This window comes from Oreochromis aureus, linkage group 2, assembly GCF_013358895.1.
Source record: "Oreochromis aureus strain Israel breed Guangdong linkage group 2, ZZ_aureus, whole genome shotgun sequence".
NCBI lineage: Eukaryota > Metazoa > Chordata > Actinopteri > Cichliformes > Cichlidae > Oreochromis > Oreochromis aureus.
Window position 1 is genome coordinate 6,384,244 of NC_052943.1, and position 27,923 is coordinate 6,412,166.

Consider the following 27,923-nt stretch of genomic DNA (forward strand, 5'->3'; position numbering starts at 1 on the left):
AGAAGGAAATTCAGTCTGTGCTTGGTAACAAGTTAATTAAACAGGAATGGTTTGGGAAAATAAGACACACATTTATTATTCCCTCATCCAGGCACGAGAACAGTAAAGTGCAACAGGCGACCACAGGTTCGGTAAGGAACGTGTTAAAATGACATTTGAGGATTTCATTAAAAGGAAAAGATAGATTTCTATCACTGATAGCACCACTGTGTTAGTAACTCAATGATCTGTAATGTAAGTATTCAGCTGTATTTAAATGTGTGCCAAGGAGGGCGATCAGGACAAAGCATGGATTTACTTTGTTTTTTACCCAGAATCCTCTATGGCACGTACCCGAATACTGACTTCAGGTAGAAAAATGCACAAAAAGTTTTAGGCACTTAAAAAGAGTAGCAACATTAGGGATATCAGCCGATGCGGAGTCATTAGAAAAACATCAAGGAATAGAGAGACTGCTGCGACAGATGGTATCATCTGAAGATTACGGATTTACTCTGGGATTACTTGAAGCAACTCAGACAGCCTGAAACCCCAGAGGAACATACCTGCCAATTACCTTGGAAAACTGTGCCTAAAACTTTTGCACACTTATGATGAGAAATTAAGCGCTGTACAGTATTTTAAGTACAAACACATGTAGAACAGTAGTCGGCGCTCATTATGTACAGGCAGAACAAAAAGATTATGTCACCTAAAAGGCACATCATGGCTTAAACTATCTTTCATTCTCAAAGTTTCCGATACGTCACATTGCTTTGGTCTTCTTTTTTCCCCTCACGACACCATTTAAACATTTCTGGCTCTTTTTCACACTACATTTTATACATTTGTAGTGCTTTCCATACTTTTAATGTGTCTTTCTTTGGTGAACTTACCCTTCTTGATTTGTTTTTCCTTTTCCAAAATTTTAAACTGCACCTTTCCAGAAAGTGAAAATACTTGGCTACAGACTTTGAGCAGTCTGGAAATATTCAGTAAGCTGTACCACCACCTAGTGGCTGATTTCTTTCATTACTGTTTATGCAGTTTCTCAGCAATCCAAAATGAAACAAGTCTTGACTTTCATTTATAAATGGCAGATTTTAGGCAAAGTGTCCAAAGTCCCTTCCAGATATGCATTATTTCCCTCGTCCTTCTAGGTTCCTTTCTTTGACTCCCATTCCTAGAGAAAGAATATCAGATTAGTTTTATAATGATGTGAAAATGGATTTCAATTAATTTCACAGGAAAAACAAAAGCGTACTTATATCATTAAACAGTAGTTCACATTAATCTAACAGAATGAAAACCTAAGGCTTTTTGGGAAAAAAATTAAATAAAAATAAAGTGCACTAAATTTTCCAAACTTGAGTGACTTCTCATTCTGAAACCATTAATGTGACATTGGCCCACCCACTGATGCTATAACAACTTCAACTTTTCTAGGAAGACTTTACAAAAGGTTTAGAAATGTGTTTATGGGAATTTTTGCCCATTCTTTCAAAGGCAGACACTGATGTTGGACGAGAAGTCCTCTGAGTCTCCGCCCAATTCATCCCAAAGGTGTTGTGTTGGGTTGAGGTCAGGACTCTGTCTTTATGCTCCTTACTTTGTGCACTGGTGCACAGTCATGTTGGAACAGGAAGCAGTCTACAGTCCAGTGGCAGAATGCTTCACACTGCGCCTGACACTTTGTATTGAGCTTGGTGATGTAAGGCTTGGATGGACTATTTTTGAGCTAATCTGAAGGCCACATGACATTTGGAGGTCTGTAGCAGGAAGCTGACAACCTCTGTGGCTACACGCCTGTGGCTCCACTCTGTGATCTTACGTGGCCTACCATTTCATGGCTGAGTTGCTGTTGTTTCTAATCACTTCCACTTTGTTATAATACCACTAATAGCTGACTGTGGAATATTAAGTAGTGAGGAAATGTCACGACTGGACTTTCTGCATAGGTGGCATTCTCTGAGCTCCTGAGAGCGACCCATTCTTTCACAAATGTTTGTAGAAGCATAAACAGGTGCTTGATTTAATACACCTGTGGCCATGAAAGTCAATGGAACAATATGGTGTATTTGTAATGCTTACATTTTGCAATACACATTTTTTTTTTTTTGCTGCTTCCTCGTAAACATCAAGACTGCCTCACATTTCATTAACATATAGAGCCACTAATATCTAAATTGAGTGCACTATTGTATGATGACTATCTATTTATGTGTGAACTGTGAAAACCCATTAGATGATGGTACATGCCGCGGTGACTCTATTAACTCCTGAGGAGACTGAAAAGAAAACATGACAATACACGACAAGCTGCACAGCTGAACTGCGTGCAGCAGAAAGGATGAATTTCATCACTATTACCTTTGCTTTCTGCATGACAGTTCCAGTACAAGAAGCGTAAACAGACGGTGGCCTCCTACGCAGCTCTGCGGCACAATTCACTGGTAAAGAATCACTGTAGATATTCTGGATCTTCTTGCTGGAAGCCTGGACAATATAGAAAAAGTATAGAAGTATATACAAATCTTTGTATGCAGAGGGCCTATCTTTCTACATTAAGCATAAGCGGTACCTGAACAGGAGGTTTAGCCTCTGCTGATGCCCCCAGGGTTCCTCCTGCCAGGCTCTTATTTAGGTTTTCTTTGACCTGAGTCAGTTGAAGTTCCAGGTCCACCCTCTCTGCCTCTTTAGCTCGACAGGCCTCCTCCAACTGAGCCACACGCTTGTTCAGGAAAGACTTCCTCTTATCTGCTACACAGATTCACAGAAACAGATCAACACAATAAGATACGCATTTATACGTTCATATCCTCCTTTGCATGGTAAAAAAGTCTTAAAATTCAGGTTTTCAAAATAAAGCACTTACTCAAGTTCTACATTTATTGTTTTTACAATTATCAGATCAATCTCAAGAGGAAAAAAAAATTGGGTTTAAAATTTATTTGGCGCTGAAATTTATTAGACTACCTATTATAAAAAGCAAGAAAACAAAAATATTCTAGAAATTTGTCCAAAACTTGTTTAAGACTAAAAAAAGGGAGAAAAAATTGTATCATTATTTATTAAAGAGGTAAATAGCAAACTGAATTCACATTTTTATAGCCACAGACTTCTGTATTTGGAAATTAACCAAGTATAACATTCAACTACTAAAACACACTTTTAGTATAAACATATTTTTGATAATAATGTGCTATCACTTTTTGTTTTTACTTTATTTTGTAAAACAGTATGTTTGAATATTCCTGGATAACAACAATAATTATATTTTAGCATTAAAAGTACAATTTCAAGTAAAGGATTTGCACATACTGGTCAACAGGTCAACTAGCCTGAAACATGTTATTTAACATTAAAAGAATATTTCAGCAACTGCAGCATAAACCTCACAATGCAAGGATGCTGTTATAAATTTGTTAAGCACTGTAATAGAAATAGAATGTAATTATGAAACTTAAAAAAAAATTAAAATACTACTTAGATGTTTTTAAAGAAAATGTTTTGCTTCATTAAAATTTGTTGATGACTTTTTTAAGAGTATTTTAAATCTAAAATGTAATAAGCTTCATACAGTTGTGTTTCTGTGGCACAGTCATGATTGTTTCCTCTGCTTCTGCTGGAAGCACGCCACACAGTACTAGAGGAAATTAGGTAATTAGACATAGCAGACATTTTTTTCATAAGCATGTTGTTTCATGTAATAATTTTAATACCAATGCTGTATGGGAAACTTCTGCTCTTTCATGGCCCTATAATAAAGGAGGTCACAATGCGGGGTCATATAAAGAGCCGGGATACATTATGATGGCAAATTTGCACAAACACACCAATGAATCCTGCAAAAATAAGACTAAAATCCTCCCATGTTTTTCTTTTTCAAGGAAGACCTTGTGCCCAAACTGTGTCTTCATACTTTAGTTAATCATCGAGAGGGTACATGCATGTTTTAGTTGTGTTTTTCATTTTGGGACTACTTCAAGTGTCCTGGTTTATGTGACGTGTAACAATAAAGAGCAACCACTCATGCGGGATCTGCTTTCTGTCTGGCTTTATATCTTCTTACCAGCAGCTGTCTTCAGCTCTTCTTTCAGCTCTCTCTTCTGCTGTCGGAGGGTGACTAGTGCATTACGTATGCCATCTCGCTCTTTCTCCAGCTCCTCTTTTTCTCTGAGGTAGCGTTTGGCATCTTCTTCTGCTCGCGTTTTCCCATACCTACCGTACTGGTTGGTATCTGTATGGGAGCAAAGGTTAAAGGTCAGACGTACAGGGGTTATGGGAATAAGACAAAACCCTCTCACGGCAGCCAGTCTGCATAATTAATGCTACGCTCTCCGTGGGAGCAGTATGAAGCTGCCTGTAAGTGTCACACAGACGTAGAGCATGGTCGTTTTTTACAACAGGGCCAGAGAGAGACAGTGTTCATTTTTTTAGAAATTGTGTGGCTTTAATATGAGAGAACATTAAGTTTTATTGTCTCATAATGTTTTTGTGTTCATGTACTATTTATGTTTCAGAGGATGTTTGATTTTTTTTTCTTTCTTTAAGCATTAATCTTACTATATTACTATGCTCCACTTACCCCAAAGCAAACCCTAACCTATAATGGCCATAATACAGCGTTGTAAATTCAAGGAAACCCGGCGATATGGTTGCAGGAATTAAAGATAAACACACACACTCCTGCAGGGTAAGAGGTCAGAGGGTGAGGCAGCAGATCTAATGCGAGTGTCCAATAAATCTCAGGTTACATCCTGCAGCTCTCAGGCCTTGGAAAGCGCGGCTTCTTTGATGTGCCAGAAGGTGACAGCGAAGACCACAGTGGAGACGCAGCAAGAAGAGGAACCCTCGCTAGAAATCCACACTGATATCACTTTTCTGTAACTCAGACACTCATCTCCTTCACTTGTGCAGCAGAGAGCGAATGACAAAAGGCAGCAAATGGGAGAGGCCAGAGCGGAGGGAATGGAATACGGGCGGAAAGTGAGAAGATGATTGAGTGAAGAGAAGAAAAGAAGAAATACTGAGCCAGATGACAGCTCAAATTTTATGACTGCCAGTGCTCAAGCCCACAACTGGAAGGAGTGTGTAAGCTATATGAGCTCAAGAGCACTGGAATCTATGACTTAGTGAAATATTGATGTATTAAGAAGAATTATTTCTTTTTCCCCCCACAGTATTTTGAGCTGTTTTTATGTTTCCTTTAATCACACAGATGTAAATCAAGGATGAGTATAAAATAGAAAAAATACTTAATATAAAAACAAAAGTATGTTAATAAACTCAGCCTGTAAATTAATAAATGTGGAGTCAGCTCCTTTCAAAGTAGTTGAAAAAAGACACCAGCACTGCTCATAAGGCTGCACATTAAACAATAAATGGCAATGTTTCAAAGTTGTAAATTGGAATGTAAGCAATATTTCATACTGACAGAACAATAAAAAAAGAGAACTGCCTTTAAAATGGTTTAAAACAATTGGTTTACCACACATTTAACAAGTCAGGAGACAGTTTAGTCACACTCTGAACAGGGGCGTTTAAAGATGTCTTCTTTTTTATTTAGGAAGCATTGAATTAAAAGCTAAGTATGTATGTAAAATGGAGGATTTTTTGTTTCTTTTCAGAAAGTTCTAGAATTTATTTCACAAGGATAGACTTAGCACCACTCCATGAACTGCAAGTCACACTGTAAAAAAAACTGAGCACACTTACGTGAGCCTATCCGCTTCAGGGAGGCTAATGGCTTGGTTCTGTCAGAGTCGCTGCTTGAGAAACTTGAGCGGCGTTTCCCTGTATTCCCAGACTGCTGCCTGCGGTTCTCTCCTGACTGGGTGGAGCAGAGAGAGGGTGGGGGGAGTGACAGATGTGGGAAGAGTGAGGGCAGATCAAGAAAAGTGAAATTTGTTTATCAGGCTATGCAGTGAATGTGTCTCGGGATTTACTGAGTGGAGACTGCTGTGGTGTGCGTGTGTGTGTTTTTAGTTGTAGGTGGTGAGAGGCATGTGTTTAAAGTGCATGTTAATGGGGTTAAGAAAGGAGTTTTACAGGCTGTGAAACTGCTATGACCTCTTGCCTTCCTGTCACCAGTTAGAGCACTTTATCTTTTTTTTTCCTAATGCGGCCACCCTGATCTTTCTCTGGTAAAAAAAAATGGCATCATTGATAGGCATGCAGCAGAGCACTGTCTATTTATTTGGGTGACTGATGGGATGTCAGACAGCGAAAACCCAAACAGCTGCATGCCCATACATCTTCTGATCTGGTCACATCAAAGTAAAGTTTAACGCGTGATTTCTGAGCATGAGTGTCCTGCTTACCTGCAGATCCTCGTTAGGTACCTCGTCGTATGTTCTAGAATCTGTGGAGGTGCTGCTGGAGGAGGTAGCCCACCTAGTTTGAGAGACAACAGACAAAGTAAGTTTACATAAAAATGATGGAAGCAAAAACATCGCTGCTTTGGTTGATGGTCTGGCTTTGAACTTGTCCATGGATCCTGACCCCCTTCCGCTTCATCTCACTCACAGGAAGGAATGCCGCGCAGCATCACGGATGTTAGCAATGGTTTCCACGTCAACGTAGTCGTAATGCAGCGATTCTGGGTCTGTCGCAGAGCCCATTTCTGCCAGGAGGAGACCGAGCCACCGTCCAAGCTCCTCTGAGCTGCTTGCCTGACAATTCAAAAGAAAGGCATTGGATAAATAAATAAATAATCAAGTTTAATATTCCGTCTACTTAAAGACTGTGGTGTTGTACACCGACTCTTGATGAGACCATACTGTGTGTAATATATTTTTCATAGAAAGGGCAGAATTGTTGCTGTGTTTACTGTTAACCTTTAAGTTCCCCAAAAATGGAAAGTTAAAAAAAAACCAACTGAGAATTTTGGAAATGACGACACAGACACTAGCTTTCCAGACTGGATCTTATCTATTACTACATGTCTGCCAGATTCGTTATGCCCGTTACCTGACCTCAAAGGAAGAAAACAGACATCAGTCTTGTTAGACAGTCTGCTGCCTTCATGAGCAGGCATGCCAGGCGTACGTGAATGGTCATGTGATATGCACGTTAGTATGGATTCAGATTGTTTCTGAAGCGTTTGTACAGATCGTTATTGTTTTTGGTTTGCAGGTATTAGAGTGGATGGGAGAAACATCTGGCTCATTAGCTCATAATTGCTTCACAGTCTGTTTATCTGAGCTCTTTTTACTGAAACAGCTGCCCGGTGCTGACCGAGTGTAGCTGACGAGAGTGATGAGATTGAATCAAAACATTAACCCAACAATAAGCCTACCACCTCTGTTGGGCAGATGGAGACTGTTGAGCTGGTTGATATATCTCCCTGCTTATGTTCTTATGAAAGATGACTCTTTTCAATTCTCACAGATTCGACCATTCTGGTAATATCGTGCAATAAAATAAATACGCAAACAAGAAGCAAACCTCCAGGGCAGCCACTTCTGTGCTGTCCCGTAAGACACGGAAGGCAAAGGGGTGCTTGGGTCCGAGTCCCGGAACCACCTCGCAGCCGTGCAGAGGAAGGGAAGGGAGAGACATCCGAGGATCTCCTTTGTCATGGTAGAAGTGCAGGGCACCTCTGCACACGCAGCACCACTGCTCCCGCCACACCTGGTTCACCAGCACTGACAAATGGCCTGCATCGTGAGGAGAAAAGGAAAAGTTACGCATTCCGCAAACCTGGACTCCTGAAGCACGACATGGAAGTGGGCTCTGACCTTGCCGAGGATCGCTGTATGTCCGTGGGTCACTTGTCCGAGTGGACTTCTTCTTTGAGAAGCTGATGATGCGTGTGATCTTACGCCCCGCAGCAAAAGGACCCCGTTTCCCCTTACCTAAATAAAAAAAGAGTTAAAATCAGATGCTTTCGTTTGGATGTATCTGTGTCGTTTGGGAACTGTATTCCCAATCTGTTTTATTTTATCACACATGTTTCAACAGAATCCTTCCCATCTCATATGGTATAAATGCAGCAATATGGAAGAGTCACACAAATTACATCCCAGCAAGCTCTAATTGGAACAGCTGCAGTGCTTTAAGACTGCGTGCATCTCTGCCTTACCATTCTCTCTGCAGTTCTCTCCAGCGGACACGCCCACACTGTCTGAATCCGATGTGTTCCTCTCCGCAGACAACCTCTGCAGAAGCAAACACGCAAACACAAGTTTAGATTTCATGAGAGCCCAAGGTTTCATTCTAAGCCAAGCTGGTCTACACTTGCCTTTGACTAATAAAGAGCTAAATAACTATACTTTAAAGGCATTTCTTCTCATACATATCCACCTTCTTGGACGTCTTTCCCTCATGCTGTTTCCTAACTACAAACACATGGCATAATTAAACAAATCGTCTTCTTCCAGCTCTATATGGGCTCCCCTCGTTTTAGTATTTGTTTTTGTATGTGAGCCTGTTGCAGATTGTGATCTAATAGACTCCTAAAGAGGATGTGCCTCTTCCGACACTGGCTCACTACCAACTCCGTCAACGTAGTCTTAACACCTAATTACCCTGCTTATCTCCTCTTTGTTTTGCGAGCCAAACACAGGTATCTGTGTCGAGCCAAACAATTGTTTAGGAAAATTGATGGTGACAGCACAATTGCCGCTTGCTGCCGAGCTTTCCTCGCCTCAGCTGTAAGGAAGAATTACGGAGTTCGGGGATGTAACAAAAAAAACAACCACAAGGATACACTCACATAAACATCCTCTCTCTCACACTTACCTTATCAAGTTCACATTTTCTGAGAATGACAGGAGATGCCGATTCCTCGGGCGCTGCGCTCTGACCGCTCACCTCTCTGACAACCTGCGGGAGAATTTGGACTTATCACTCTGGACTGGATGCTAACCCCCCCCCCGACGAACCAGTGATGATTGGCAGCTGTACCAGAGGAAAATACACGACTCCTGCATAAAATTGCAGCCTGCTAAAATTACCGTAAGCCACGTGTGGGCCTGCTCTTTGCTCTGTACTGCCAGCACCAGCGCATCGCCATTGGGCAAGGTGAAGCGAAGCTCGTGATGCTTCCTCTTGCTGTCTTTGGGGACATAGACTACAGTGCATTGGGGCAGCAGCAGGTCCACGTAGGGGGAGATGTCCTTGGAACTCTTATAACACTGCACAAAGAACAACATGTAGTACGTGTGAGGTAAAACAAAAAAAGAAGAAAAATACTTAAGTAAAGAACATTCTTTAAGGAAGATGAGAAAGTGCAGCATCTCACTTGTAGCCTGTTGTCCCGTATGACAGTGAGCTGCTTGGCCCACTGCCCAAAGCGTTTTTTACGCAGCAGGAAGGCACAAATGCGACAGTCCCTGGCAGGAGGCATGGAGCTCTCATCAGAGGGCCACTGATGAGTAAGCCGGACGCCCGGGCTCCTCTCTTCCTCGTCTTCCTCGTAGGACTCGTAAGAACTGCTCAGAGCATCGGAATCATTGTCTGTTGGAGCAACGAGAGAGACAGAGAGGGAAAATGTAAGCTTTATTTGTTGGAAAAATGCGGTATTTATCCGGTGATCCTGGAAACGTGTGGGTGTTCTCACAGGAGTTTTTGCGACGTAAGTTTGAGCAGGTAGTGGGGTATTGGTTTTCTGTATCTTCATAGCCATCTTCTATAGAGTTAGGAGGGCTGGACCTTACTGGAAAGGGAAGGAAAAAATGCATTTTACCTTTTGTTGTGCTAATTATCTGTGGTACATCCTGCTATATGATTGTGTTCATATCAATTATATCCTGTGCATGGAAAATTCTAGAACACTAAGGTCACTGAGTTCAACTGAGGTAGGAACATGCTGACCTCTTGTTATTATATACTCAGGCATCTTGCCAGGGCTCAGGGGCACTGCCTCTTCGTAGTACTCCTCCGGAGGAGGGGTTGTGGGCAGCGGGGGTGGCGAGTCAGCTGAGTGTGGGGCTGCACAGCTCTGCTAAGGGAGACACATAAATATAAACAAAGCTCTCAAATTTCCTCTATAGCCAAAAAAGCCAAAAGAGCTAGATAATCAGAGACGCACAGAATAACCCTCTGAATAAATTCCATAAATTAGACGCATGGGCTCTGGGCGGATCCCCAAGTCTTCACTCATCCAGCAGTTAACAGAGCAATGAGCATGTCGAGCAAAGGGAAAACCCCACAATATGGAACACACTCTCTGGTTTTCATCGCCTCTTTTGGATTTGCAATTTGCAAAGTACAACTGGGGCAGCGAGTGCTGAAAAGACTGATATTAAAAAGCTTACAGCCCACACACGGAATCCTTTCACCTTCAGGACTTTAAGCCAATATTTAGTTAATTTCCAAAATATGAGTTCTCATATTTTCTCATATTTTTCACTCGCCTTTTTTGAAGTTTCAGTTTGTGCATTCTTGTTTTCTTTCACATCATCAGAAACATCCTTTAGGTCTCCGAGCTCACAATCTTAAAAAAAGAAAGAGACATTCATTTATTCTCGTTATGTTAAGGGCAGAGAATTTGCATCGCAGAAGTGGATCTCACTATGGTGGAGCTCACCAAATGTCTCAAAGAGAGACTCTACAAAGCTCGTGCCATTTCTGTACACTGATGAGTTCATGTAGATGTAGTCTGTTCCTGACACTAGGGGGGAGGAAGAAGAAAACACAGGCAGCAGTAAGTTAATGTGAAATCATTCAGAACTTAGTGTAAAAATGAATTTTCTTCCTCTCTGTTACCTGATGGCTCTATCTGCTGCAGGAGGTTCCGCACTGAGGTCTTCTTCTCCTGGGTGGTGGAGCTGAGGTTCTCCTGGTCCAGCATCTTCAGCAGCACGCCCAGCTCATTCACCAACACCTCCATTGCTGTACAGAGAGGAGGGCAAATGGTCAAAGGGGTGCGTGGGTGTGTGTTCGAGCGTTTGTGTATAATTAGAGAGGGCAAAGGTCAGACTAGCAAGTCTAAACAAATCCCAGGTGTATGTCCAACATGCTCTTTCTGCTTTGCTTTCCCCTCGTCCTTCTTTCAATTTGTGTCACTCTGCTTCACAGTTTGTCAATATCCATCAGCCATCTCATCACTGTCTCCTTCCTATCTCCCTCTGTCTATCCAGACTAAACAATGCCAAGAGGCTTCAGTCACAGGAAACACGTCTGCTAATTGCTGATTAACCCTGTAAATATGTGAATTTGGAGCGACGACCAAAGATAAAAGCAAATGAACAAAACTTCCTGAACAAAGCTCTAAAGTTCTGCGGATTCACAAATTCAAATTTGAATCAACATTTAAGTGACAGAAAAGTGAGATTTTTGTCCCCATGGCCCTCTAAAAGGACAAACAGATACAGGCAATGGTTCAATATGGAGCATCGGACTCTAACAGGAATAACTTAAGGAGCACTTTAGAGAGCTCAGAACAAGCCAAATGAGGAAGCTAGAACTTCATTCACAAGGACCCGATCTTTATCCAGCAGTTGCGAAACTGAAATGCTGGACTTAGAAAAACACAAGCTGCCTTAAACAGGCTTTCACAGGGCTCTCTGGGTCCTCTGGACTCGAGATTGTAGGAACAGATATATCGCATACATCATTGTTGATCTGAGAGGTAAGACAGGTCCACTCCCTGTTTCTCAGAACAAAACTCAAATAAACTAGCTCACTCCCCCCAGCTGCTGCAAGCCCGAGAAAAGATTTGCAACCTGCTGCAAGCCAGTGCCACCAAGCAATGCTTTTTGTTTCAGCTACCCGAGGTGTTTCCATTAGCTCGTTTGTAACCACTGACTGTATTCTAGCACCCAGTTTATTACCTCTGTAATCCTAAAATCCACAGTAAAAAACCCCAAAACAAAACAAAACCTAACAAATGGCTGAGTCACTGCTGGCATTCTTGTCTGCCTCCCCCTACTTCCCATTCCCCTCCATCTCTTACTCTCTCCCCTCCCTCCTAGCCAATTTTCACAGTCCAGTCCCCTTGGACCTAGTGAACCGTGCGTCTTACTAGGGTCAGCCGCGGGACAGCCGCTGAGCCAGAAAACTCTTTGTACAGAGTGCGCTCATATGGCAGCAAGACCTGTTGCGCTAAGCACACACACAAACACAGGCAGAGGCAGACACATACACACGTGCACACAAGCCCGAAACGCACAGGCAGGCTCATGTGTTGTGCATTTAGCGAGGTGTGTCAACTCTTAACTTTTGTCTGCTTATCTAGAAAATGCACTCGAACCACCATCGTGTGCAGGCCTAAAAAGCACATTAATAAGTTGAGGCAGAATGTTGGCTGTCTCAATGTATGACCCCAACACAGCGAACTTGCATGTAATCACCTCTGACAAGCAGAAAATAAATAAGCTGGAGAAAATATCTATTGTTTGTCAGTGATGTATGTCCTACATTTCAGGGTGCTCCCACTCCTTAAAGACAGACATACTTTTCTTAGGTGGGTCTTCCTATGGGTTTTAACAATGCCCAGCCAAGGCTATGGTCAAAAGCAACAACAGCTACAGTAGGTGTATTTTTGCCTGTGTCTGTTTAACCACTTTGTCTCCTGCACCAGCCTGGTTTCCTTCCATTGTAACAATCACCCGCTCCCACTCGGAGGAACGGGCATGAGGATTTAACTCATGCTGTGAGCTGGAATGCGTCCTCATTAACATCTGATTCATGCAGAGAAATGAGGAAGTGGAAGGACAGGAAACTCATGAGAGTGGGATGTGTGGGCCTGGTGAACGCTGTCACTCTGCCAGAGGTTCCAGCTGTTTAGATTCTGGCTCTAGCGTAGCACTGGGCTTCCCCTAACCTAAGTGTAAGACAAAACCGTATCCACAGCATGACTCATTCTCTGCAGAGAGAAGTTGAAATTTACACCAGTCAGCACTAAATCAAGTATATTACATATAATACAACAGAGAAATTGAGGCGATGCTTTCAAAGGATTTAGCGTGAAGTAGGTCGCCTCACTCCTTAAAACGGTTTCACAATTTTACTCCTTAAAAATCCGATTACCCAATTTCACGTTTACAGAGCAAGGGCGAGCGAGAAGGAATTACTTCCTCATTTTTGGCACTTGCGGCTCGTGAGACCACCCTTAAGTCGCCCATTGTTCCTTTATAATTAACAACACACCACGCACGAGTGTCGTCACACGTCTAAAGCGGCGAGTCATCTTTTGCATTTATGCTGCAACTGCTCGTGCGTGTGTTTGAGTGCGATGCGTAACCGATGTCTTCTAACTTATTACACAAAAGCTCCCGTAATGTTACAGTGATAGATGAGAATGTGGTTCAGTATAGTTAAAGCAATGTATGTGTCTCCATAGAAGGTCAAAGGATAACTTTATTCTCAGCTTTGTGTACTTTCCGCTTTAAAAAAAAAAAAAAATCATAAAGTAGAAGACTTAAGACACCAGAGAAAAAAGATTGTGCAGGTCTGCAAAGTCAGTCAAAGCTTAGAACACACTTGGTTTCCTCACACTTGCTTAACAATTGCTGTTAAACACTGGACACATTCCTCGCCTTGTTCATAGTGCAAGACTCTGCATTGTGTGTGTGTGTGTGTGTGTGTGTGTGTGTGTGTGTGTGTGTGTGTGTGTGTGTGTGTGTGTGTGTGTGCGCAGACCTTTGTTAAGTGGAGAGGGTAATTTGTTTAACACTGCAGACTCCGGCCTTTAAAAGGAGCTTACATTTGTAGACTTTCTGTGCCAACTCTGTAAGGTTGAATGATGGGTGAATAATTTCAGTGAGTCTAGCACCTGTGCTAACATGCCCAACAACGTCGGAATTAAAGAATAATCTGACCTCATTCGATTGCACCATTTTTCTCAGCTCCCGCTCCCTCCAAGTACCAAAGACTTCCCTCATGCTGAACTGACTTCTTTTCTTGCCATGCAACCCACACACACACACACACACACACATGCACACACACACACACACACACACACACACACACACACACACACACACACACACACACACACACACACACACACACACACACACGTAAACAAACTTAATATAACAGTATGTCGAAAGTGACAGGATTCAGACAGTCAGCAGCAGCTTTGTTTCACAACATCACTGTAAGCAGACATTCCAACTTATCCAACAAGAATTTGCAGCCCACAAAGAGTCTTCAGAGGCTTCAGAAATTACAATGTTTCACTAACGACTCTGGCAAACACAGCTTTCTCAACAATTCAACATTTCTGCCTTTCTCTGTATTTCAGTGAGCTGGCATGGCCCTCAAGGCATGAAGTAAACATCACCTGATTCCTACAGTGTTCGGATTGAGGGCACGATGCCTTTAGCACCTTTACATCCCCGCAGCTTACACACCTCTCTTTCCCTCAGCATGCCCAAATCCTGTAGCATCAGATGCTTTAATATACCAACATGTTGTTTTCTTTTCAAAACACTTACCTTCACGGGCAGTGGATGACAGTCCCACCATTCTCTAATTGGCTCATTCATACACAAAAGAGATACTGCAGGAGATACTCCAGAGTCAAAGCCACCCTTTGTGCTCTGTCCTCTGAAGTCTGTAGTGGAGGTGAGCTACCATCTGCTGAATTCGCACTCCCTTTACCTCTCCCCTCCTCCATCGGATCTGTTATCTCCCTGCACCTCCCTCTCCGTCTACCCTCCTCTTGCTCCTTTTTTTTTTTTTGTGAGTGGGGGGGCAGGGTATAGGGTGGTGCTCTGCGTGTGTGCGCATGTGTTTGATCCCCCTTCTTCCACTGTAATCCTAGGGATCGTATAGCACCTGGGAAAGGCTTGCTGTGTAAACACACACACTAATAGCTAACTCTTCTTCTTTACATTCTTTAGTCTTTTGCATTCTTTCCCTCTCTCTTTATATTATTAACTTTTAACTAGTGGCTACACACTAAACAGGTTCCAGTTTAGCTGCCTGTGGAAATCCCCACGTTATAGGGGCATTTTAACATGTCAAGTAAAAGTTGCAGGATTTAGGATATTCTGTGGAGTAGTCATTAGGGCAAGTTGAGACCTTTTCAGTGTCACACGTGGAGGATTTGCTGCCTTGAGGCAGAATCAGGCAGCCAAACACGATGCAACATGCTGCCTTCAATCACACTGGCAGTAACGTGGCACAAACAGCCCCGAAGCATACACAGTTCAATACACAACCACAACCACAATATGACACACTAGCTTCTTCTAAGTGTAGGCTTTTACTATAAGAAGCGTCTTGCACAAGACTGGACAAGTATCACTATGATGTCAGAAGACTGGGGTTACAGCATAAGCGTGCAAGAAATAAGATCACCTGTTGTTTGGAATCCTAGTGTGACCCCTCATCACCCCTTTGTGATTCTGTTTGGGGAGCTCATTCACTTTTTTGTTCAGACTTAGATGAGAATGGTTTTAAGATCCATCTGTGCTAATCGAGACTAGTTAACTAGTTATTTAACTCATACAAAAATGTGTGTTTTTTTGTCTTTTGGTAGCTAAATAAAAATATACAGTACTGTGCAAAAGTATTGAGATAACCCTCATTTGGTTATATTTGCTAGGATAATTTGATGTAGGTGCTGCCATTTATCAAAAACACAGGTACCACAGGGCATAGCGTGAATGTGAGTGTGAATGTTTGTCTGTCTCTTTGTGTTAGCCCTGTGATAAACTGGTGTCTGGTGTCTGTCCCGGGTGTAGCCTGCCTCTCACCCTAGCACAGCTGGGATAGGCTCAGCTGCAACAGGATAAGCTGAATTGGATAAGCAGATAGAAAATGGAAGAATGGACTCCATTAGACCTGCTGCCTCTGATTTTCAGTGCAGTTCTTGTATAATTTAGCATACCTCAGGCTTTTCTCCAAGTTTTCCTTCCTTAAGAATGATTTTATGACAGCCACCATTCTGAGACTTTTCTGCTGAGGCTCAAGCAAACAGTAGATGGATCAACTGAAGGGCCAGATGCATGTCTCAGAAATGCTAATCAGATACTGTTACTCTGTCGCAGATAGTTTTGAGGCCTGTCATTTCTTTTTTGTCCTCCACCTGTGCAGTTTCCTCAGATTTTATAAGGACACACTGCACACCATGCTGACATAGGTTTTCAGCTGATAGTTCATTGGGATTTCTTTTGCATATTAAACTGTACATCTTTGGCATTTTCATAGACTGAACCAAAGGAATTGGAACAAATTACATCTGTTTGCAATTAGCTGCTAGTAACAAATTGCTAATTTGCTTGTTTTAAGTAAACACAACAATGGTTCATCACTTGAGTTAGGTGTCTTTTTATGCTTAAATGAGTCATAGGTCAGTGTTAAGTGGTGTTTCAAACAAAAACTACTCCTCTAAAAATGGTCCGGTAAAAGGACTGGACTTCTTGGAAGTTAAATATAAAGAAATGATTAGTGGCTCAAGACTTTTGCACAGAATTGTATTTGTGAAGAAAAGCACCGCACTAATGACCACCTTCTAAAATCTATTGATAAAAAAGCCAGACCCTTCCTCACTCGTAAATGGTGCTTCCCAGCTTTTCCCAAAATAGTCTCACATACTCATCCTGTTAAGCCTGATATGGCCTAAAAGAAAACGAGTTCTGATGGTGACTAAATCTGAACTTTGACCTCAACAGTAAATATCTGACCCCATACAGAACTGTGGATGTTAGAGGAGGGATGTGAAAGCACACCGAGTTGTAAAATTCACACCACTTTACAGCTGGGTGCGATGGATCTCAGGTTTTTGAAAAGCTAAAGCCTTCGGGGCAGAAATAGTCACAGTAATTGATAAACAAAACCTAGTGTTTATTACAATGAAAACTACCGGTCAAGTCCGCAGTGCAAAACAAAGGAGAACCATAAAGATGTAAGTCATGCCAGACAAAGCAGTTTGAGAAAAAAAAAAGTGACTCTGTGACTCCACAAAAGATCCGTATGTACTGAAAACTGATGGATTATTCTTGGAAGAGCCCCTTTCCTTATTGTCTTTGGAGATGTTGGATACACAACCATTTCTCAACCCGATCTGACATGAAAGCACACTGCAGGTTCACTGTGTAGGTGTCTTTCTTCCTCGGCTGAACAATACGACCCAGCAAGTTTTGGAGGGAGACGAAAAGCACATTTTTTGTGTGCAAAAGCATAATCTTATCTCATGTTAAGTGAGTCAAAGGATAGGGTTTTCAGTACAGAGACAGTGGTGTTTGAGTGTTATCATCATGCCGTGTGAGTGTTACCTAAACACCTCCATCCAACTCAGTCATCAAAGCTGAGGCAGGCATGTTTGAAAAAAAAAAGAGCTGATTCATAGTGTTAAGAAGCACAGATCAGAAAGGAGATACTTTTATCTCACTGTTCACCACAGGATTTATCACACCACTGTATAGTGCTGTATAGATCCGTGTAACAAAGGAAGAGGTAAACCAGACAGCCAGATGTTCTCCCAGTTTTTAATTGCATTAGGAGGTGTGCCAACAATGCCTTCTCTCACCAGGCTGTGCCCTATCATGATGAAATTCCCTCCCACCCTACCCTTCGAATTCCTGGCATTTCCCAAGAGTGACAACTCTTCTCTCCTCTTGCCAGTAGAAACGTGTCTGGGCATTCGCAAAGTGATATCTCTGGAGAACACACAGGTACACAGGGACAGATCCGGTTCATGGCGCAAATCATCTTGATGGCTGGTACCAATCTTTCTGCTACTTTTTACTGCGTCATTTGTGATGGAGGAAGAGATATACAAGAAATGCTGTTTCATTTAACGTTCATTTTACTTTCACAGTACATAAAGTTGCTATATTTGACATCTCACAGAAAGACTGCGTATAAAATGGCTTGCTTGCAGTCACAAATAGAAATATAGCTGCAGGCAGCGATGAGGGGGCCAAGCAATATAGCTGGCACAGTCACCATGGCAACTTGAGCTGACCATGTTAAAAGCACTGGCAGGAAAAATGAGTTGTTGCTTAATGCCCTGAGTGGGAACATTATGGAACTTGACAACCTCAAGAAGAAGTACAAAGTTCATACACCAAGGCTTTATTCAGATATGGAAATGTATTTATTTATGTTTGATTGGAAAAGCTGGTGCATTTCCAGGTGTTCTATCTACGGTACAGTTTTAATACAATAAGGTTCATGTTAGTATCACTGCTGATTGTGAAACAGACATCACCATCAAACAAGAGAGAGCATAGCTTTAGGCCGGTTGCTAAACATGCCATAATGTTGTATGCTATTTCCAGACTGAACATGACCCATATCTGACCTAAGTTAACTTGCTACAGGGAATATAACAGTACCTCATTAGGTGGTGGTATAAAGATTACTCTAGCTTCAACTGAGTGATGGTGCTATAGTGCACGAAATGGAGACATGAAACTCGGTGAAAATCGGTGAAGCGACTGTCCCCAATCAGGGTGCCCCATTCATGCTCTTTAGCAGTAGCTGCTAGGAGCTACAACAGTGTTACTTTTATTTTCTCACTCTGGTTGGCTAAGTTTAGGCAACAAAATGATTTAGTGTGGTTTACCACACAGACACACCTGTGCACAGTTTACAAGCACTTTTTCACACATCTTCTTGGGGCCTCTTGCACAAACAACATTCAATGTTATATCATGGGAGAACATAGTAGTCATCCAACTGTGTAGTGTCCTTAAGTTTTGTGGAGCATTTTAGCATGATTTAGTCTGTTGTGTTGGTTTTGAATTAGCAAACAAACTGCATATCATTGGGGGAGCTTTAGTTCTTCTTTTGGCTTCTTCCTATAAGACTGCTATAGCAGATCATCGGTTTCCATCTAACCCTATCCTTGGCATCCGCTTCTCTCACACCAAGCCTCTGAATGTCCCCCTTGATTACCTCCATGAGCGTTTTCTCTTGTCTTCCACTTTTCATCTTGCCTGGGCAGCTCCTTCTTCAGCATCCTTTGTCCAATATATCCACTATCCCTCTTCTGCACATGTTCAAACCTTCTCAGCCTTGCTGATCTAACCTTGTCTCCAAACTGCTCAACCTGAGCTGTTCCACTTGTGTATTAACTTCTAATCCTGTCCCATCCTGGTGACTCCCAGTAAAATCACCACCTCCAGCTCCACCTATTGTCATTTTGTCAGTGCCAGCATTTCCAAACCATACATTATATCTGGTCTCACTTCCATCTTGTAAACTGTCCATTTCACTCTCGCTGCTATCCTTCACATCACTCCTGACACTTATCTCCACTCTTCTTCACCTCGCTTGTGCACTGTCCATTTCTTTGGATGGTTGATCCCAGATATTTAAACTCCTCCACCTTCAGTAACTCTGCTCCATGCTCCTTCACTGCTACACCTGTTTTGCTCTCATTGACAAACATGTATTCTGTCTTGCTTCTGCTGACTTTTATTCCTCTTCTCTCCAAAGCATGCTTCCACCTCTCCCAGCTATCTTCTACACAGTCACAGTGTCATCTGCAAACATCATAGTGTGTGGAGACTCCTGTCTAACCTCATCTCTCAATCTGTCCATCACCTCTACAAACAAGAAGGAACTCCTGAGGCAATCCCACCTCCTCCTTGAACCCATCTGTGACTCCGACTGCACACCTCACCACTGTCTCGCTGTCCTCATTCATGTCCTACACCAGCCTCACATACTTCTCTGCCCCACCTGATTTTCTCATACAGCACCACAGCTCCTCTCTTATCTTATGCTTTCCCTCGGTCCCCTGGTTATTTTTTGGTTAGCATTTAAACTTCAAGGCTGGAGGAGTTGATGGATGGCAAAGAGCCACAGGGAAAATAAATACTGGACTTTCAGACACTACATCAACTGAATACTAATGATTTGCTGGATATATTTACTTAACATTTAAACACAAAAAATGACAATATTTTATATTGCTGTGTTTATAGTTTTTATCAACATACACTCCAGTGAAATATATTAGTTTAAAATTAATGAATGTTTAAGTAAATCTTATTATTGGTTAATATTGCTGGGCCTGAAAACAGAGATGTCGTTACGATAGAGGGTTGTGTTTTTGAGGGCTTAAGAAACAAAAGTCCATTCATTGGAAGCATGTCTGTCATATAGAGTAGAAAGTGTGGGTATTTAAAGGTTATGCCAGCACTTCTAAACTACCTACTGAAGACCCTGAAAGGCGGATTTAAAAAAAATAGCAAAACAAAGCATTTTTCCTCTCCATCATTAGTATAATGGGCTGAGCATCTCTATGGGGTTCTCTCATATGGCCCCCAATAGAGATGGACTTCCTCTCTCTGCCGATGACATCACCTATCACCTCCAGCCTTCTGTTTCCTCTTCCTGTCAGCTGACCCATTCCCACTTTGACTGCAGCGTCTCTGGTGACCCCATTCTCATTTCACTATCCAGATCATTCGCCAGATAGAATAGAGAATGCATCTGCAGCTGCATTTCAAAGAAACAATAAAACAGAGCTCTTGAATACGCGATTACTGCAAAACCTCATTTAGCAGCTACAGGCTGACAGTGATAATTATTTTCTCATGGCCTTTTTTTTAATGCATTCATTGTGTAGGTAGTAATGTCAGACACAGCAGTGATAATCAACATATATACTAAATGTAGACTACAAAACTGGAGCTGAGCAGCAGGTGAGAAGAACATGTGGAAAAGCTTATTTGTTTTGGAGGAACTGCAAAGGTATATGGCTAAGGAGAGAGAAAAAAACATGCTCCCCCCCACTGTTTTTACTGGACTTGGGAAGCTGCTTCAGGTTATTATAAAATACAGCAACGATCCCACACTCCATGATACAAGTGTATGAGCAAAGACAATAAATATAACAGTGATGGGGACTCTCTAAGGACATAGATATGCTGAGTTTCTACGTGAGTAGAGTATTATTCTATCTGAGATGTTTACTTTTACTCGCAATAACTGGCCGGCACACTGACCTGCAAACTGACAGAGCAATAAACAGCGTTGCATTCAGCAGAGGCTTCAGTATTCGAAGCATGCGTTTCACGGCACAATTACTTTCCAATCTAACATCTTTGTTTAAATCTCCCTGAGCCTCTCCCTGAATCAAATCAAATATTTGTACACATCACTTACATTTGGTTTGTTTGCGTCGTGCAGTCTGTCTCTAACAGATTTCTGGCTCCATCCTGCATCCTCGCTCCTACTAATTACGCCACTCTAACGAGCTCATCCCAGACAGAGAAAATACTCTTAACTCATTAGGTATGTATGGTGGTTGGGGCACTTCTGGTCAGAGTGTGGGAGAAGTATGGGCTTGTGCACTCCCGCTCACCTGCTTAAGCATTAACTGGCTTTTTGAAGGCCAGCCATTAAGCACAGAAGCTTTTGATGTTCAGACGGTGATAGCTAGAGCTGCTATCTCAAAGAGACGGTCAAGGTTCTCAGTTAGAGGTCAGGTTAGTAAAGCAACTCTGCTCTTTCTTCCCGCCTGACATTGGCGATGTTTGTTCAGCAGCTTTTGCATCTCTGTAGCAAGAATCTCATGCTATCAGGCCCCAAGAATAACTGTATTTGACAGGTATGGGAGAAAGGTTTATGTTACTGAAATAATTACACTGTTGAAAGAGGCAACACTGAAATTGTACTACTGAAGCCCTGAAATAAGATTTCTTCTGGTGTAGCAGGGTTCCACTTTTGACTCCCACAATCCTTTACCCCCAGCCTACTGTGGCAAATCTCTTGTGTGTGATGAAGAAGCATCTCAACAGCTGATGATGCCTGTTTATGCATTACCACAGTAACAGAATGGCAAAGTGCCCAGGGGATTTCCCTGCCTCCCTATCAGTGCATTGTGAGGCAGGGCTGATCTTTCCAGTGACCCTGAAAAATAAAATGCAATAAAAAAAGGGAGGAGACAAAAATGGAAAGATGGGTAGAAAGAGTCTGATCAACAGTAATACTTACCAGGTGTAAACATATGCATCTGGGTATTTCTCAATATGGACTAAGGTCAAAGGTCAAAGGGATGTCTGCCTGTAAACCTCCTTCCCCTTGCTCTCATTTTTCATTTTTTGCTCTGATTTATTCAGGTCCAGGATGGCACAGAGGGCTTGACTCAGCCTGCTGCTAGACAAAGCCCCTACAGTGCACTCAGTATTATTCAGATCCCGTATCTGCCCTCAGTCCTATGAGATCACCACAATGCTATGTCTCCCTCACAGAAAAGTATTCACACACTGAGAAAGATGCTATTTTGCAAGTGGAAGCACTGATGTTGCACAGACAAGGGTAATATACACAGAACAGACGCCGGCAGACACTCACACACACCATTTAAGTGCGCGTGCGTGCACGCATACACTCAGAATCCCAGTCACACATGCACAGAAGGAGGAGAGAGCCTGCTTTGTCTCCACTTGGGATTTTCTGTGTTAATAAGATTTGAACTAAAACACTGTATTCAGTTTATCACCAGAAAGCTGAGATTTCTGTTGTCTGAATCTATCATGTTAGCCATAAGAAGGCCTTGATAACTGCCTTTGTATTGTATAGTTTAAGAGCATTTAAATGCATAATGAGGATGACTTTGGGCATGGATTTTGCAGTGTAAGCAATAAAATGAGTCTTGATTATAAACAACAGTTATGTCTAAACAGTTAAAATAACATTTACTAAATCATTACTAACTTACCTTTCAACACACTTCCATGCAGTGTTTTAGGTAATGGATTAGCACGTTGTGCCTCATGTAGTTTCACTTCTTTTTTGTTCTTTTTTCACTAAGTGCAATATGTGTTCAGTCTTCAAAGAAGCATGAAACTACAGAGGCAGAAAACAAAGAACGTGGAAAGTCTGCAAAGTATTAAATATCATTACAATATAATAAGCTATTGGCTGGCTGGAGTCTTTTTTCACAGTCTATCTGCTTGGATTTTGTTTTAGATTCTTCCCACATTCCAAAGACGCTCATAGTTAAATGGCTGTTCTATACTGACCATAGGTGGGAGGGTTGCTTGTGACTCACCTAGTGTGACCTGGGATCGGCTCCAGCCACTAAGACATTCTTATATGAAATACCAGAATTTGTCCTGCTTTTTTCATGGTTCAATGAAAGGAATGCCAAAGCACAGCAACAGGGAAAAACCTACAGCTCAGAAGTTGTTTTGCAGTATTTCAATATTTTACTTTTACAGTCATTTTTGCTTTTATACACAATAACAATAATTCCTTCTTTTTAGAGAACTGGCCAATGAGCCTCATGTATGTTTGATTACGAGCCGGTCCATTTCATGCATCCACAACACAACATCTACCTACACCGAGATGCAGGCAAACAATCATGTTTGCAGCTACATGCTAACATGTCATTAGCGTGCAAGCTCTTTGATCCCTGTGACTTCACTGCCAGCGAAGAGGGGCGGGGCATCATCACATGCCTAAATACCTAAAGGTTAACAAAGGCAAAGTGGCTACATTTGAACTCTATTACAGTTAATGTTAATGTTTTCAACCCATGTTGAGCAAGTTATCCTACCGTTTAATGATCTATAGCCCTCCTCCTCTGTCCATGCATTAGGAAGCTGGGCTCCCCTGTAACAATTTTACGACTACATCGTTCCATGAACATCAGTGGGACCTACACTCAGGCCTGTGTGAGCTTCACTGACAGTGATTGGAGCAAAAAACCACAATAAACTGACATAAAGACTTTAAAAATATCCTTTTACAGTTCACACTTCTTCAAAAGAGCCAAGCATGTAATCTACTTTTTTTTAAAGATAATATCAAACATTATATTGCTGTTACAATGTTTTGTGGTATACATCATCACACATCATAAACCAAAACTCTTGTGAATTCCACACCACATGTTGTCGGTAACATGTCTCTTTACCCCCTAAAGCAAAATGAAAAAAAATACATTTCTGTACCTGTTTCATAAATCACCCTAATTCACATCTGTTCAAAAGTCAAATATAGACGTCCTAACTGATAACAGGTTAGACAAGTCCTATTATGCCAAGTTTTCCCAATAAATTGTAATCTTTTGTAAGTACTGCTTGTGCCTGTGTGCCAGCACACCTCAGGCAGAGTCCCTTTTCACTGTCAGCAGCATAAGAAAACACCTTTTTTTCCTCAGTGTCACGTACACTCTATAGTCCCCTGCTACAGTGGTGTGATGCACGTCTCCATGGAAACCCTATGTAAACAGCTGTGTGGAGAATGACCACTGGCTACATGTGCACGCCCACATGTGTGCATACACTCACATAACCAGCACACATATACAGCCATATGAATCATAGTGATCTCCTGTTCTCATAGGGTTAAAGAGGGGGAATTCCACTTCTTATAGTGCTGGTCTACAATCATCCATAATTTAAAGCTCATGAATGATGAAGCACATATATCATACATACACGTATATCATACTAAATGCCTTAATATATGCTACATGTGTGATCGGCCGATGTCTGCAAAGCTTCTTCATAATTAAAAACTCCTACTAAAGTCTCAAAAGGGAAACAAAACAAAGAATCTTTTGAACAAAGGTTATATGGAAGGGAGATTCCCTTTTCTATATGTTCTGGGTCTCATTGATGTTCATGTGGTTCAAGTTAGTTACAATAACACTATACTGTATACATCACATCATAGAAAAGATCTAGAGTTCTACTGGAAACAGCTTTGCACCAGAGAACAGGCAGCTTTCTGAGTTTTTTGAACTGTAAATGAAGGTGAATGTTATTTTATGGCCTGTAGAATTCATTAAAACTGTCCTTTGTTACGTCTGGCTATTTCATTTACAACAGGATGCGAAACAGACTAAACGAACAACATTAAACTGAACCACAGAATGGTTTTATTGTTGTTAATCCTCCTTGACCTCATCGAACTCAACTGGAAAGCTGAGCAAGGAGCACGACATCATAGGAAGGAAGATTTTGCTCATTTTGGCTGCTAAAACTAATGGTAAAAAGCCAACTTGCAAAATACTGGAGAAAAGCCAAATGAATAAGGACTCCTTGTTTGTTACGTAAAAATGCAGATCAACCATTTTTAAATCAGGAAGTGTTGCATAAATGTGCACACAGTGAAGTCCCCTGACCACTGCATAGATGACGAAAGCGGGTAGCATTTTAATTGTGCTCTTTTGCACTGCTAACCTAAAATCACTGAAGCTGTGATTTAATACAACCGCTACCAATTAAAACCTCTGTTGTCTCCCAACAGTGCTCAGAACTCAGTTCTATGAAAAGAAAAACATATTTCTTACTCTGAGCCGTTTCCTATGTGAATAATATATTAAGAGGTTGGTGGGGGTTGGAATGACATTCCAACAGCCACACAAGCATGGGCGCATGGATGCCCTGCAACACACTGGCTGTCTTTTTCGTATAGTATTCAGTGGAATGTGGAGTGCGCTAATTGTCACATTAGCAGAAATGCATATATGTAGTAGGGATTTGCATGCGGTGAACTTGTGCATTTCTCTCTGCATCATTTTCAACTCCATAGTCTATTGTTTTTTTCCACAAGTTCTTCCACATGCTCTGACAATAGCCTCAATTCATCATAACTGATGGGCTAAATCACAGGCAAACCCCGTTGCTGTGATGCATCTCTGCAGGGACGACCTCACCCTTCTCACACCCACCTGAATGCTCTGCTTCTCACACTGTTCACTGAGGTTGACTGTGGAAACAAAACCTTTGTTACACTGCTGCTGCAGCTGGCTCACACAGTCGCTGGCTCACACCATTCAAGTTCCTACCTGCCACTTGTCAACTTTTACAAGCTTGATATCTGAACATATGAATTCTAACTGCAAAAGCAGTTCCGCACATTTTTGCTGCCTTCTTCCTCAGAAGATGTGTATAAATCTTTATAAGCATTAGAATTTATCTGGCTGCTTCTATCTCCTATCACGTCATCTGTAAACATTAGTGATCCAATGCCACTGGAAGGCACACACCCATGCATCACTGCATTTACTGGGCTTTGAAAGATATACCTCAGGTCCTGAACCTTTCTCTATAATTTGGATCTTAGTGTCGTCTGTCCAAAGATTGCAGTCCCAGAGCTAATTTGACTTTTCTGTTCTTGAAGCTGACTTCTAGTTTGCTCCTCACAAATACAAAAGATTCAGCTCTTGTGAAGTCCTGTATATTATCAATGTCAGCCTCCTGGAGAGTGTTCATCACTTTGCAGGATGTTTTGAAGTGGAGTTCTTTACTTATATCTTTATCTTTTATGACATGCTACAAACTTTACGAATGCTCATTAGATCATTATAACATATCAGACAGATCAAATAAATAGCTGCAGGCAAGCGGGGGACAGGGGAGTGTTTATTCTGGTGGTGTTTACACAAACAAAAAGCCCAGTCTGTCAAGATGCATTCTTGTGTGTTTGTACGAGTTTCTCTATTGAGAAAGATAGGAATGACAGATGAGATTTTCTGCTCATCTGCAAATCTGGACAAGACCTAAAAACTTCCTTCCTAAGATGCTTTGCCTCCACACCAAAAACACTGCTAACATCAACATAATCCTCATACGCTGACAGAGTCACAGAGAATGGAAAAGGAGGTAAACTGAGGATGGGAGGGCAGGAGTGACCAAAGACAGGGTTGTTTTTCTTGTAGGCATGCAAGTTTGTCCCCTTTTCTTTCATTTCCAGTCAGCTGAGTAAAAACGTCCATTAAGCTGAACGTTATAATCACTATCACATGTTTACCTGCCTGGCTGCGGGCAACAAGTCGATGAAAACCATTTGAGAGTTCACAGCTCTAAAAGCAAACAGCAACACCAGCTTAAATCACTACAGGTTTGACCATATGTTCTTAGTTGAAATGCTACACTGGGTCAAACCTTTCCTGATTAATGCCATCACTTCTGATGTTTAGCTAAAGCCCAGACGGAGGCAAGTGTATATGCTTTTTGTTACAGTGGGAAAACATGTTGCTGTGCAGGGGGTGCGACTGCACCCCGCCCAGAGAAAACACATGGCATGGAAACACATTTTGTATTCCTGGCTATTCAACGCACACACAAAAACACTGCATATCCCTGGAGATCTGTGCAAAAGAATTCTGTGCCGTTTGCGTCCAATACCAGACAATTACTAGCAGGATCACCCAATCTGTAAAGATCTCATCTCCACATCCAGATATTTGACTTGACTCAGGATGAGTGAGATTCACTTTCTAGAACAACAATCAAACTGTGGGTCTTGGGTCTGCACTTGGTTTCCTGGTTGTCCAAGCAGCTGGGGGGAGACCAAAGCAGCTTTATTTCTTTTCTTTTCCTTTTAAGTGGACTACAATTGTATCTTTGTAGATGCTCCACATGAGTTCACATTTACTAAATTTGCTTCATTTACATTTACTCTGTCTAAAATGACATGTTTGTGAGTGTTTGTTGAAGGTAAATGAGCCAGTAAGCATTTGGGTTCAGTGAAGTGCAAAAACCAACAAGAATTTCCGCAGATAAAAGTGTGAGAGGAAGGGTGTGTGTGTGTGTGCGTGTGTCACTCTTTGACAGTCTCCCAGAAATGATTAGTTCCCATAAACAAACACATGCTTGTCTTAATTAGCTTAGAATTAGAAAGCAGCTTACACTTACACTTGGGGCCGCTTGTGTCCATTGCGCTGTGATGCTGTCCCTGTGAGAGTTGCTTAAGTCTACTGCTGGTCCATGAGTGAGTGAGCGTGTGAGGACGTGTGGAGAGCTGCTTGCTGCCGCCGCTGATAGATCCACAGTGGATACAACACAGAGCAGAAGCAGACAAGCCGCTGATCTGCTGGGTCCTAAAGCCAGCAAACTCCCGTCGCAGCAGGACAGCTCGGAGCCACAAATAACTCGTGTTTGACAAGGTTACAAGTGTGTTTGAAGGGTAAAGTTAGCACTTCTTCGTCTGCAGTCTGCCAAACAAGGAGAAGGAACTCGCCTGGCCCGAAAGCCAAGCCCACCTAGCAGCTCCCTTGAAGCGCGTATTATGACTTATTTGCTTATCTTAGACAAGAACCTGTTGCAAAGATGATGATG

At 41.9% G+C, this 27,923-nt stretch overlaps 1 protein-coding gene across 5 annotated transcripts; it reads right to left on the reverse strand.

Moving 5' to 3' along the window:
- Nucleotides 1–47: 47 nt before the first annotated feature.
- On the reverse strand, nucleotides 48–27,836 carry afap1l1a (actin filament associated protein 1-like 1a). 5 transcript variants are annotated; one of them, XM_039616167.1, is made up of 19 exons: nucleotides 27,501–27,836; nucleotides 10,693–10,818; nucleotides 10,514–10,597; nucleotides 10,341–10,420; nucleotides 9,799–9,928; nucleotides 9,545–9,640; nucleotides 9,227–9,441; nucleotides 8,940–9,119; nucleotides 8,725–8,808; nucleotides 8,066–8,141; nucleotides 7,722–7,838; nucleotides 7,429–7,640; nucleotides 6,508–6,653; nucleotides 6,303–6,375; nucleotides 5,698–5,812; nucleotides 4,052–4,219; nucleotides 2,561–2,739; nucleotides 2,350–2,475; nucleotides 48–1,162 (listed from the first exon to the last, which is right to left on the reverse strand). In XM_039616167.1, the coding sequence occupies exons 1-19, from the start codon at nucleotides 27,520–27,522 to the stop codon at nucleotides 1,136–1,138; spliced, it is 2,256 nt and encodes a 751-aa protein (XP_039472101.1). In that variant the 5' UTR covers nucleotides 27,523–27,836; the 3' UTR covers nucleotides 48–1,135. The 5 variants fall into 5 exon arrangements, with proteins under 5 accessions (XP_039472101.1, XP_039472092.1, XP_039472098.1 ...); XM_039616158.1 differs by having other exon boundaries at nucleotides 27,495–27,836; XM_039616164.1 differs by lacking the exon at nucleotides 27,501–27,836 and adding an exon at nucleotides 14,373–14,557 and having other exon boundaries at nucleotides 2,561–2,736.
- Nucleotides 27,837–27,923: the final 87 nt, after the last annotated feature.

Coding starts and splice junctions, on each gene's coding strand:
- afap1l1a (XM_039616153.1), bottom strand. CDS start 14,403: ATGGTGGGACTGTCATCCACTGCCCGTGAAG. Junction 9,120..9,226: donor TACGGGACAACAGGCTACAA/GTGAGATGCTGC, acceptor TTCTTTGTGCAG/TGTTATAAGAGTTCCAAGGA. Junction 2,740..4,051: donor AGAGCTGAAGACAGCTGCTG/GTAAGAAGATAT, acceptor GAATCTGTGTAG/CAGATAAGAGGAAGTCTTTC.